Source organism: Cuculus canorus, chromosome 1 (genome assembly GCF_017976375.1).
Source record: "Cuculus canorus isolate bCucCan1 chromosome 1, bCucCan1.pri, whole genome shotgun sequence".
NCBI classification, from domain to species: domain Eukaryota; kingdom Metazoa; phylum Chordata; class Aves; order Cuculiformes; family Cuculidae; genus Cuculus; species Cuculus canorus.
Genome location: NC_071401.1, coordinates 157,415,952 through 157,428,475, shown reverse-complemented (window position 1 = coordinate 157,428,475; position 12,524 = coordinate 157,415,952). Strand labels below are relative to the sequence as shown.

Here is a 12,524-nt window from a genome sequence, read left to right as displayed (position 1 = left end):
AAGATATTAACTGTGAGGAGAATTTTATGTTTGATATGAAATTTTCTTATTGAGCATATTGGGCACTACATGTGTTTTTTATTTAGTAAAATGATACCTCAATGTACTGAAATGTCATCATAAGCATAAAGAATATTTGCAATACATTGTTGCATCACAGTGCAAACACGGTTCTGGTTACGGGTCTCTGTGCATATTGTTACATTGCTGGGCCTCCTCAGTCACTGGGGAGGAATATGCCAGTTGAGACCATCTTAAGCCCACTGATCTCTTTAAACTTTGTTTTATTTGTTGTCCAGTTCTCATAGTTTATAGTAGGGCTGACCCACATATACACCACTACCCCTCCCCACACCACATGGTAGTGTGACTTGCTCTGGAAGACTTTATTAGTTGTCTGAAACAACCTGATGATTCACTGGTGCGGCTGTTTCATTTAAAACCACGGTAGCCCTCCAGTCTCCCTAGTATTAAGTGCAGCTTTCTTTACAGTATATTAATCCTCAAGTTCATTGCCCTTTTGCCCTTTTCCTCCGAGCTCTCTTCTGCCATGGGGGTGTGCAGATCTGCCAGCAGTGCCCAGGTTTTCAGTACAAGGGAAAAAATTGTTTCTTTCCCCCAGATCATCCGGATGAGATCTACTATGTGTTCAGCATGGCAGATCCCAGGAACAGGACAACAGGGAAACAGTACAACCTGTCTCACTCACAAAGTACAAACTATGATTCCATCTTTCCTTTGGAAGTTACAGAGAATATTTTGAATCAGGAATGAAGCACCAGCTGCCAGTGAGCAGAGAGCACAAGGAATATGAAGACCTGTCCCATACACATATGAAGTTCAAAACTACTAGTTTGAAAGAAGATGAATACTTTTCTAGAATGTTTATTCATATCTATTCTTACAATATAAGATCTGACGGTATTTTTTTTTTTTTTTGCACATCATTGATCTAAAATTGAAGCCTGAAGTTCTGCTAGTATTTAATGACTTGTATTTTTAAAGTCAGGATTAAATTAGTAACTATATACTCGCATTACTCACCCTGAGGTTATTGATTCAGACATAATACCCTACAGGAGCCCTATGTTATTGGGATAGACTTTAAACACATATGAAAAAACATTAATTAGGTAAAAGACACTAAACCAGAACATAAACAAGCAGCTGAAAACTGACAAATGGACATTGAATGTTGAGTGCAAAAATCATGGAGATAGACAGCAAGTGTATTCAGTACATAAAAGGCTTAGTCATTTGCCTCTGTCTTGTTGAATTAAATCTGTCTTGATTCCATCTTGCTGTAAATCTGCCCTTAGTCTACATATGTGCTAAATGAACTAAATATTAAGTGCCCTTTCTTGAACATTGTCACTGGTAACTGTATGCAAGAATTGGGGAGTGGGAAGGGAAGGATGCTGAAATCTGATGTTCTGCCATTAGTAAAGCACTAATAAGTGAAGAAAAATAAACCACAACTACTCTGGACTCCTCCTTTAAGCTAGTTACAGCATAAAAGGCTTGAGTTTATTTACTGTTTTGTAACCTCTTGGTTCTGTATAAACAGGATCTATATAGCAAGCATAACGCACTTTGTAAGCCCCAGTATCATACTTAGCTTACGTCTTCACTCCTCGCAGGAAGAGAAATGAGACATGCTTAGTAATACACCAAATCTAAAGAGACTCCTCATTACACCTTTGCATTCCTCTGAACTTCTGCAACAGGAATCACAGTTGCTATAGCCCAAATAAAAGCTATGAATTGCTCTGCTAGGTGGAAGACTTGACTAGGAGAGTTCAGTTAGGTATCTTCAGAATGGGAGAGGGTAAAAGCAAAGATCATTCCTATGTTTCTTAATGTACTCCTTTTCTGAAGTGAGGCAGACTAGCTAGGGGGAAGAAAAGTGTCGGCTAAATCATATTCGATATCTTTATCTAAAAAAAAAAAAAGAAAGAAACAGAAAAAACCCTGATTCTCCAAAAGACGTATGTTTTATATTGACCATGAAAACGTCTAGGCACAGTTTTAGAAACAATATCTGAAATGTCAGGATAATGAGCTCTTCCTGTAAGCTTTCAACGTGACCATACAGAGCAAATATTCCTTTGGTTTTCAAAAGGTTTACATTCCATTCCATTCCAAAATTATTAAACAGTCTAAGGGAAGCTAGTCCTTCTCAGTTTAGTAGCGCAATAGAGATAAACTAATTAGTACAAGTTTTTTGGGGTTTGTTTTTTTTTCCCTTTTCCTCAGAGAATGACGAAACTGCTCTTTATATGTTAGTGTAGTAGGTATTCCACTACTGGATGTTCTTATACTGTGACATTTGTAACATCCTGAGACAAGGATTGTTCCTTACTTTCATAAACTTACTTTCATAAATCCAGTCTCCCACCTGTTTCCAGGATAGATTTAGATCCATAAACCAACAGCTAAAGACAGAAAAGATTGATCTGCAGTACAAGAGACAGGTGAGTTTCTTACTAATTAGGTTAGCATAATTCAAATCTATAGTTATGATAAAGGAAAATTTTTAGAAATTAGAAAAAAAAATTCCACAGCAGTAATTCTGAATAAGTAAGTTTAGTAAAAATCGCACCGTTAGTATAAAGGTAATAACATAAAACAGATTCTATTAAACCTTCTGGTTAGTATATGCTTACAGACCAAAAATAGCTTATGCAGATATTGTAAAGAAGTATGAAACTTCACATTTAAGAAATGGGAGGTGGAAAGCAAAGTACAAAACCAATAGATCAGAAAACCTGGTGGCACAGATACTGTGGAAAATTTCCTAAAGCCAGAAAGAGATTTCAAAGCACTAAAACGTCTGCTAAAATTTTATAGAACTTTGAATACAAATCAAAAAATATGGATAATGAACAACAGTATGAAAATAAGAGGAATTTAAAGTAATTTAAAAAAATGGCAATTGCAAGAAAATAAAATATACACACACGTCCATAGCAGATCGGTTTCTAGAAATCCAAGGAGAAGGGGGGAAAAAAATGGAGAATTGTTATGAACCTGTACGCCGTTGAGAATCCTTTTTTGGGGGCCATGCATTTTTTTGTTTACTTAGTAGTCTTTACACTATTGTTTAACAGGTAAGAGCAAGAGATGATCGATCACGCCCTGTGACGGCAGCAGAAAAAAATGCCGGGAACCCCTCCCCTCTTCTCTGCAGTTTCCAACCAGGTCCGCTCCCAACACAGAAATACCGAGGCGCGGCCGGCTCAGCCTCACAACTTGGAGCGGGCAGCGGGAGCAGCAGTAGCAAGGGGAACAGCAGCAGGAGGATGTCTGGCAGAGGCAAAGGCGGGAAGGGACTTGGGAAAGGGGGAGCCAAGCGCCACCGCAAGGTGCTGCGCGACAACATCCAGGGCATCACCAAGCCGGCCATCCGCCGCCTGGCTCGCCGCGGCGGTGTCAAGCGCATCTCGGGGCTCATCTACGAGGAGACGCGCGGCGTGCTTAAGGTCTTCCTGGAGAACGTGATTCGCGACGCCGTCACCTACACCGAGCACGCCAAGAGGAAGACGGTTACTGCCATGGACGTGGTGTACGCCCTCAAGCGCCAGGGTCGCACCCTCTACGGCTTCGGCGGTTAAAGCGTTTTGCTCCTAGACTTATCTCGACAACCCAAAGGCTCTTTGAAGAGCCACCCACTTTCTCTTGTAAAGAGCTGAGTTGCTTCGAAATTAGTAAAAGACAGAATATTGTTACACTTTTTCGGTTACTTAATTGCATTTTGTACTAACAAGTTGCTGTGTAAATCGCTTTTAGGAATACTGTTTAAGCACTTAGTTGTCTAAATGTGTGTCCTTAAAAGCGTTAAGAGGCTCTTCTAGTTGAGTAGATGAACATATAAATCTATGGATTACAATAGCAGAGTATCTGAAATCTAAATTTAGGGGAGGTTTTGTACTATCCCTAGAAAAATGGATCTCAAAGAATAGAAAAACCCCTAAACTTATGCTCCTCTTTCAAGCTGAAGAGCTGGCTTAGAGGCAGGTATGCATTGCAGATATCTTACTGTTGTCTGGTTTTCCACAAATAAAAAGCAGAGGTAGATGTGTGTTGGTACCTAAATTAAGTAAATTCCTCTAATGATGCCTGGCACATAAAAATTGGAATACGGGGGGGTGGAGGAGTGGTGTTGCATCTGGTCGCCCCCCAAGCTCCTCATAATTTAAACACCAGAATGATGTAAAGTCTGTCCTTTGAAAGTGGGGGGGACTTATCCATTATTCTTTGTTTCCATTGTGTTAAAGCTTGGAAGCTGCTTTTTTTTTTTTCAACTTAGGGCTGCTGAAGCTTGAACAGCTCACTATCCAATGTTGGCACCAATCTTCCCTTCCCCTGAAAGCCCTTGTTACTCAGGCTTTAAAGACTCTCTTGCTTAGAAAACCAGCAGAAATATGCAGTGGGGAAACCTGAAATCTTGTGGACTACAAAGTTCGTATTTCAGCAAGTAAGAGTTTAGTAATACCTGATATACTGAAATAATAGAAAACATTGAAAACACAATCCCTTGCATTAGAGCATTTTCACGTGCAATTCATCTCAATCCAAAAGCATTTACCATAGCAGCTATGGTATTGATTTCTGCTATTTCCAGAAGTTACTCCATATAAGAAAAGCAAAGGAAACCCCAACCCTTCCCCCAGCACTGTACCCCAACCCTGCAAAGAGCCCCCAAAACCACTACCACCACCACCAACAACAAAAAGGCACCCTAACACGGTATTTTTCGTTTGGTTTTAAGTATTCCTATTGAAGAAAAACTGTACAATGCTCATTTTTCAAATCCCAGTGAATTAGAACAAAAAAAAAAAACCAAAACAACAAACAAACAAAAAAAACCCACAACATGAATCTTCCACACGTTAAGGAGCGCATAGTTTACAATTATCCATTTTCATTTTAAATAATTTTTGCTGAAGGTTTGTGTTTTCTAAATAGATTAGAAGAAACGGATAAAATCTCAAACAAAAGCAGCGACTGCAGGGGTGGGGGCGGGCGCTGCTGGGCCGTTGGTGAAAAGGCGCGCTTTTCGAGGCGGGCTTTTCGAATTTGAACGTACTCAATAAGAAGGGCGCGCTGGTGGCAGCCAATCGAAGAGGAGAGCACGGTATAAAAGCCGTCACGACAACGGGACAGTAGGAGTTTACTGCACCGGAGCTAAGGGTATCTCCGCTCTCTGAAGGCGATGGCGCGTACGAAGCAGACCGCACGTAAGTCGACGGGCGGGAAGGCGCCCCGCAAGCAGCTGGCCACCAAGGCGGCCCGCAAGAGCGCGCCGGCCACGGGCGGCGTCAAGAAGCCGCACCGCTACCGGCCCGGCACGGTGGCGCTGCGCGAGATCCGCCGCTACCAGAAGTCCACGGAGCTGCTGATCCGCAAGCTGCCCTTCCAGCGCCTGGTGCGCGAGATCGCGCAGGACTTCAAGACCGACCTGCGCTTCCAGAGCTCGGCCGTCATGGCGCTGCAGGAGGCGAGCGAGGCCTACCTGGTGGGGCTCTTCGAGGACACCAACCTGTGCGCCATCCACGCCAAGCGCGTCACCATCATGCCCAAGGACATCCAGCTGGCCCGACGCATCCGCGGAGAGCGCGCCTGAGGCCTCTGTGACCCCTCATCACTGCACCCTAAAGGCTCTTTTAAGAGCCACCACATTACACGAGAGGGCTGTGACACGGTCTTTTTGCTACTCGGATAGAAGACTGAAGTCATCCTGAAGTTTTTTCAAGGTAATGTAAATTCTTGGCACTTTTTCTAAGTACTGATAGTCCTAAAATTTAGGTTGTCCCACCCACCCTGACTAGCTGTGTGCTTGGACACTGTTGTCCGGAGGCCCCTGCAATCAGATACCACAACTGGCAGTCAAAATGGGTTTATAATTCTCCTTTAGCAGTCATTTGAAACTGCTTAATTTTTCAAGCAGGCTGTTGCCTGCTGACACAGTGAGGGGCCTGGAAATATCTGACTATACAGAAAAAGTAACTGCACATATCAGAAGAAAAAAGGAATGTTTAGATAAGGTAAATAAAAAATACTAAGTTTGAAAAGCAGATGAGGACAGAGCCCATGGTAGTTCTTTCCCTTTCCTCCCCAGAATTGATACTTGCTGTAAAAACTAATTTACAGTACTTTTGCCAAGCAGTGCACTTTTTCACTTTTAAGCAATATAGAAGGCATAACCTGAGTTAGTGTTGGAAGAGAAGCTTGAAGCAGATTTTAATTAAAGCAAAAATGATGCAAACATACTGTATTGCTCTTACTAGGATGCACTCTGAAAATCCTAGCACCATACTAGATATCTGAGACCTGTACCTCCCTACATATGAGATAAATAAAACAAAAGTTCTGAGAAGATAAGCCTGATGCAACAGATTAAAATGGTAAAATCAATAAATTATTCTAATAGTGATTTATTTTTTCTTTTTTTTTTTTTAATGACTTTGAGGAAAGGGTGAAGCAGAAGATAAAGAGAACCTGCTGGATGTTCCTAGGAAGTCTGCCCTGCAGTTTTCCAAACAAGTGAAGAGCACCTGCACAGGGGATGATTTCACGGGTTTTATTTGAGAACAAAACAGCTGGAGGCAAGGAATTGGCTGCCAAGCATAGGAAGCTTTGTAACCAATGGGAGGCCCGTAGGAATTATGCTTATATGGTTTTAATAGATGAGTACAAGTGGTTTGTGTTTGATGACAAAAAGAAGGTGGAGTCAGTAGAGGAATGCACGCAGGGGGCTCAGAATGTCCAGATTTACTAGAATTTAGTTTATTCACGTAAATTTTGTAATCAGGAAATTGCAGTTAGCCTTCAGTTCACTTCAGTTTCTTGGTTGGTTGTATCAAGTCATGCAGACTGTACCTGTTTTGATATTTTGGAGAAGTCATCTTTTCTATTCATTCACAAACACTCAGATTCCTATGCTTTTTTGCTGCTTTGTCATCAAAGCATCTTTTCCTCTGCCCTTGATAATGGAGCCTGGCCTATCCAACGTGCTTCTGTAAATATTACCAGCAAAATCAGTCTCAAATGAATATTTGGGTACTTGAGTATGGCACCTGGGAAACTCTGCAAGAAGTTTTATAGGGTGTGATTCAGAAATACTACATGGTAGGTCAAACATGGTAGGTACAAGAAAAATCCATCACATGACATAGGTATGAATGAATATACACACACATATCTACATATTCTATATGTATATACTGCAATATATGTATGTTTTTCCTTCGCTCACAAATACTAATTCCTCTCAGTATCCACCCATATTGTCCTCCTTTCCAGTCTCCTCTGCCCCAACACTATCCAGCAGTATCTATCTGGCTTCATTTTTTGTGGTTCCAACAATACCATGTGGTAGATGAAATGAAAGAGGCTATTTTGCAGTTGGACTCATGTACACTTTTTCTATTCTTGTCAACCCTTTGTACAAAACCACTTACAGAGTAAAGGGTGACAATTTTATAAAATTTAAAGTGGAAGTAATCCTGCTGGAATAGCACAGACTGTTCTTATAAATTTAATTTGAAAAGAACTCTATGATCCTAATTTTAACTGCCTTTCTGTCTGCATTGCAAAGCTTCAGTGGGCTCCATCCTGCTTCTAATGGTTGTTCCACATTGACAATGTATTATTAAGTGGAATTAAACTTTGTAGCTAACCTTTGACTTCAGGGTTAGCTAAGGTTAAAGTGGCTAAAAGTTCAGACTTGTTAGAACTTTCAATACGTAAAGAGTGAAGCCATGGGGTGAAGAAAAATGACCTTACTTAGAACATACCCAACCTCTGTAAAGAACCTGCACTGATACCAGACTGTGAGGTCTGCTCTCCAAGTAATCAAATGATGAAATTATTCCTTGTGACTAATAAGTAGTCAATATCTTGTCTCTGTTTATCAGTGCTATGTAGTAAAACTGCTACAAAGTACTGGTAGGATCTTATTGTGTTAACATGGTGGTACTTGTCAGAAATAAGAGAAAGTTCCTTTTATTATTTTTCATTTTTCCCTCCTCCTTCTTCTAGTTAATGGTAAATATTCTCTAGGGAAACTCAAGCAGTCAAAGCAAAGACTGAGTCTATATTTTTGTTGTCCAAATGTTAAGAAAATACAGATCTTTTATGGCCTATTTGGAGGTTTCTATCACAGCCTGGGGTGGATGGGTGGGTAAGTGTGAAGTTTCTTCTCACATCATGCTACCTTTCGATACAACGAGAAATCTTATTCATATTGTTGTACAAAACCTCAATTTTAAAGCCTGCCAATATTTTCCTTCTATATCATTTAGGTTTATTTTAATTTGATTTGTTACATACTCAGACAAATTTAATTTACATATAAATAAATAGAGGTGAAATTAAAAAGATATATATTCTGTTTGAAAGACAAAATTAAAAAATAGACTAGCTCCTCTTTTCACTACAGACAGCATAGATGCTCCATTCATCACATAGTAACACTGCAGCTCTCCACTTCCAGTGCTACCTGGTTTTGAAATAAGACCATAAAGGTCAACAAACTAATTTTTGGGGACTGTATGTGGGAGGAAAACCAAAAAAAAAAAAAAAAATGCAGAAGGAAAAAAGGGGGAAAGGACCCCCCAAACAAGCCTTAATCTGGACCGATAACTTCTCTCAGGAAGGCTTTCTGCCTTTTTTCTCATCCATCCAAGTACTGCCTCTGATGAATTGTACCTTTAGTACTTCAAGGGTCTCTAAGAGGAGCCTCTAATGACAACACATGACCGTTCTGCCCTCTAATAGCTCCTTCAACACTACTCAGCACTCAGGACTGTTACACTCCAGGTACTAAGTGAAATCTTTGCAGACAGAGGGAAGGTGGAAAGATGCTTCCCAAAATTATGGGAGAAACAATAACTACTCTCTGAAGCATATTTTTTAACTTCCTATTTTAATGTCTCATAGCAACCATTTGAGCAAAAATGGGTCCTCACAAGGAAGACTGAAAGTTACTTACTGTCAGGGTATATGTATACATGCATCTTGTGAAGAATCTGAGAAATCTGACTGCAGAAATGTCACAAATCAGCCTGTTTTCTGATTGCATAAAATCTTATGATTGCTATCTAGGAAAGCACATGTTCAAAGACAAATGCATGTACACTTATTATTTGTTAAGGGAAATGAGAAAATATGATAAATATATACATGTAGGACAGATATTATTGATGATTGATCATGATAAAGACTATTGTATTAAGACTATAATAAGAACAAGTGTTGGAAATTAATCTTTATGACAACGACAAGAATCCTGCTCAATTGTTCCATGTACAGCCCCAGTCCAGCTTAATCAACAGATTGTGTAGGAAATGTCAGACTTAGAACATAGGTATTAGATTTGATGATAACTGATGATTAAAAGGTCAACATATTTTTGAGTATAGGCATAGACTAGATATTGGTGTCAGTTAATGGGACAGCTTGTGTTTTTTCTCTGAAGTTTAAAGGTGAATAGGTGTGTCTCAACAAAGACAAGAATTGACTTTTATGACCAGAGGAGGAACGTGACCTGGTGAAGCATTCCCTCACATCCAAAGGACAACTAAATTGAGACAGTGGAAATGAATTATCAGGGTGGACTTCTGTGAGCTTTTGAGTTAATGAAGAATAAAGAACTAGGAGCACATGGAAAAACACCAAGAACTTTTCAAAGAAAATACATATTGTATAATACTACACAAATATCTGATGATTTTGTGCGTGCCTTTGCCACTTGCTGAGGTGATGGCTCAAATCTGAGTTGTACATAAAGAGAGCCTAGAGTTACCCACTCTCTGGTGAAAATCCTTGAGCATTATTGGAAAAACAAAGTTTTACTCCAAGATTTTAATAAAAATTATTATAAGTGCTCCCCCCCCCCAAAAAAAAATCCCAAGTGAACAAAAAAACCAAAGAACTCAACAACTTAGGAAATTATATATTTATGACTTCTTTTCTAGTTTTGTATTACCAGTGGTAACAAAATCCAGACAAACTGGATCAGTATTCCTAAGGGCAGCACTTTTCCTTTATAGTTTCTTGACCTTTTAACATATGTTTCCATGCTGTGAGAAAGGTGCCTCACATTGCCTGTCTCTTCACCATGGTCATCTATCATTCTAAGAGCAGCCTCAAAACAGATCTTTTGAGACACATATTCTTGCTCTTGGCAGTAGCAAATCTTGGAGGAAAGTAACAATTCTCTTTCAAGCAGATTGCCTTAGCAGGTTTCAGCAGTAACATAATTCCAGAGAGCTGTGGGAAGTTTTTGCTCTTACCTAGACAAAGCCTGCTGGTGGGGTTTGAGGAGCAAAATTCCTGAGCCCAAGGATGTTCCAGACAGAGCCATGCACCCCTCCCTCCTTCTCCACCACTCCTTCAAGACTGTTGAGTCTAGTATGGTCATAATGATGTAAACCCTTACATTCTACAGGATATTCTTTTCTCACTGTTCTTTAAGCTAACATATTGAAACCCCCTCCACACTGTTTTAATTTTGTCTTTCTTTCTCCAGGCAGTGTTTGTGAAATACCTGTTACTCTCCTTCGATATTTGCAAAGCAACCTGGTGAAATGCAGAACAATTGAAAGCTTTGAGGGGTTTATAAAAGCTATAAAAGCTGATTGCAGGCAATGCAATCATTATGTGTGAAATTAAAACCAAAACAAAACCCAAACCCAAACAAAGAAAGAAAATCACCAAAAAAGGAGGTGGAGCTATAAAATCAAGTTGTACAATCTAGGATATAGAAATAAGAGTACTTTGTTATTACTAAGCTCTGTCCACTTGAAAGCAGTGCTACAGCTCCTTTCAGTGTGTATGGAGTGGCTCTTAAAAGAGCCTTTGGGTCTGTGTGGGCTGCCTCAGTGCCTGGAAGAACCGGGGAAGATCTGCAGCAGGAGCCTCAGGCGCGCTCTCCGCGGATGCGCCGGGCCAGCTGGATGTCCTTGGGCATGATGGTGACGCGCTTGGCGTGGATGGCACACAGGTTGGTGTCCTCGAAGAGCCCCACCAGGTAGGCTTCGCTCGCCTCCTGCAGCGCCATGACGGCCGAGCTCTGGAAGCGCAGGTCGGTCTTGAAGTCCTGCGCGATCTCGCGCACCAGGCGCTGGAAGGGCAGCTTGCGGATCAGCAGCTCCGTGGACTTCTGGTAGCGGCGGATCTCGCGCAGCGCCACCGTGCCGGGGCGGTAGCGGTGCGGCTTCTTCACGCCGCCCGTGGCCGGCGCGCTCTTGCGGGCCGCCTTGGTGGCCAGCTGCTTGCGGGGCGCCTTCCCGCCCGTCGACTTACGCGCGGTCTGCTTCGTACGCGCCATGAGTAACCAGTAAAACCTTCTGCCTGGGACAGAGAGGAGTGAGTGCAATAGGCTCCGCAGCGCCTGTATTTATAGAGGCATTGCGCTTCTGATTGGACGACAGTAGGAGGAACCTGATTGGTTACCGTAAAATTCCTATCCTGGGCTCAAGGAAGCTGCTTCCCCCCCCCCCCCCCCATTCCGCTGTGTTGCTTCAGGGAGAGTCAAAAGCCTTGGTAGGGAAGTGTGTCAGCGACAGCACTCACAGGATTCTGGCTGATTAAAAGCCATGTGGAGATTCAATTTCACGAGGTGTTCTTAAAAACGACAATTGTTTTAAGATGTTTCTTATTTTTGGTGTTTGAGGGGGGTTGGTTTGTTTGTGTGGTTTGTTGTTTTGGTTTTCTTTTTTTCTGATGGGCTGATTACAAACAAAGAATAGGGTTCCTTCAGTGTTGCACAGAGCTCCGTCTTACAGTAACAGGCACATTATCTCCAAAGGTGCAAATGGAAGAGTGCTGCTACCTCAAAACAGAGACAGGCGCTTAAGAAATTCTGTGACACAAATTTGTAGCTGGAACAAGTATGTAACAAAATGCAACAACCGAGATGCACATTTTAAGCTCTTTTTTTTCTTGTATTACTCTCTCTAGGAAAACAGGCTTAAGGGAACTTAAGTATCAGCAACTAAAATCGTGACTTTGAGAATACTTAGTCAATTAACATATTTGCAAAGCCAAGAGCTTAAGAGGGAATACAGAATTACTCCATAATTTAATTTTCTGCTACTATTGAAGGCTCTCAGGAAACCGAAAGTGCTTGCAAATATGTATCACTAGATGGTTTGTTGTTTTGTTTTTTTTTTTAAACGGTTATTGACTACGTATAGTTTTATATAAACCTTTAAAAATTGGGGAGAGGAGGGTTGCAGCTTTCCCCTCCTGACCAGCATGAAGTATTTGCTGCTTTCTCATGGACTCATGCTTTCCTCTTGGCGATGAAGGCAACAGAACATCCCTGCTTCAGGAACACTCCCTGGTTAGGAGCCTTTTTCTATGCCAGGATGAGAAAAGCCTTCACACAAAGGCTCATTTTGACACTTTTTTTTTAATATGCTGCCAGGAACATAATTTTTGTTCATGTCCATACCCCTATAACCTCCACCCCCAAAAATGTGTTCTAGAAAACTATATTAGATTCACCCTTATAA

General features: G+C 41.1%; 3 protein-coding genes across 4 annotated transcripts; 2 read left to right on the top strand and 1 right to left on the bottom strand.

Moving 5' to 3' along the window:
* Positions 1 to 3,266: 3,266 nt before the first annotated feature.
* LOC128853125 (histone H4) lies at positions 3,267 to 4,061 on the top strand. The gene has a single exon (XM_054075481.1). The coding sequence runs from the start codon at positions 3,303 to 3,305 to the stop codon at positions 3,612 to 3,614; it is 312 nt and encodes a 103-aa protein (XP_053931456.1). The 5' UTR covers positions 3,267 to 3,302; the 3' UTR covers positions 3,615 to 4,061.
* Positions 4,062 to 5,185: 1,124 nt separating this feature from the next.
* On the top strand, positions 5,186 to 7,193 carry LOC104057270 (histone H3). Of its 2 annotated transcripts, none has more exons than XM_054073134.1 (2): positions 5,186 to 5,756; positions 6,478 to 7,193. In XM_054073134.1, exon 1 carries the CDS (start codon positions 5,216 to 5,218, stop codon positions 5,624 to 5,626), a length of 411 nt encoding a protein of 136 aa, XP_053929109.1. In that variant the 5' UTR covers positions 5,186 to 5,215; the 3' UTR covers positions 5,627 to 5,756; positions 6,478 to 7,193. The 2 variants fall into 2 exon arrangements, with proteins under 2 accessions (XP_053929109.1, XP_053929051.1); XM_054073076.1 differs by having other exon boundaries at positions 6,473 to 7,193.
* Positions 7,194 to 7,221: 28 nt separating this feature from the next.
* On the bottom strand, positions 7,222 to 11,359 carry LOC128852924 (histone H3). Its single transcript, XM_054073463.1, has one exon. It carries the CDS (start codon positions 11,333 to 11,335, stop codon positions 10,925 to 10,927), a length of 411 nt encoding a protein of 136 aa, XP_053929438.1. The 5' UTR covers positions 11,336 to 11,359; the 3' UTR covers positions 7,222 to 10,924.
* Between the last annotated feature and the right edge of the window lie 1,165 nt (positions 11,360 to 12,524).

Coding starts and splice junctions, on each gene's coding strand:
- LOC104057270 (XM_054073134.1), top strand. CDS start 5,216: ATGGCGCGTACGAAGCAGACCGCACGTAAGTCGACGGGCGGGAAGGCG.
- LOC128852924 (XM_054073463.1), bottom strand. CDS start 11,335: ATGGCGCGTACGAAGCAGACCGCGCGTAAGTCGACGGGCGGGAAGGCG.
- LOC128853125 (XM_054075481.1), top strand. CDS start 3,303: ATGTCTGGCAGAGGCAAAGGCGGGAAGGGACTTGGGAAAGGGGGAGCC.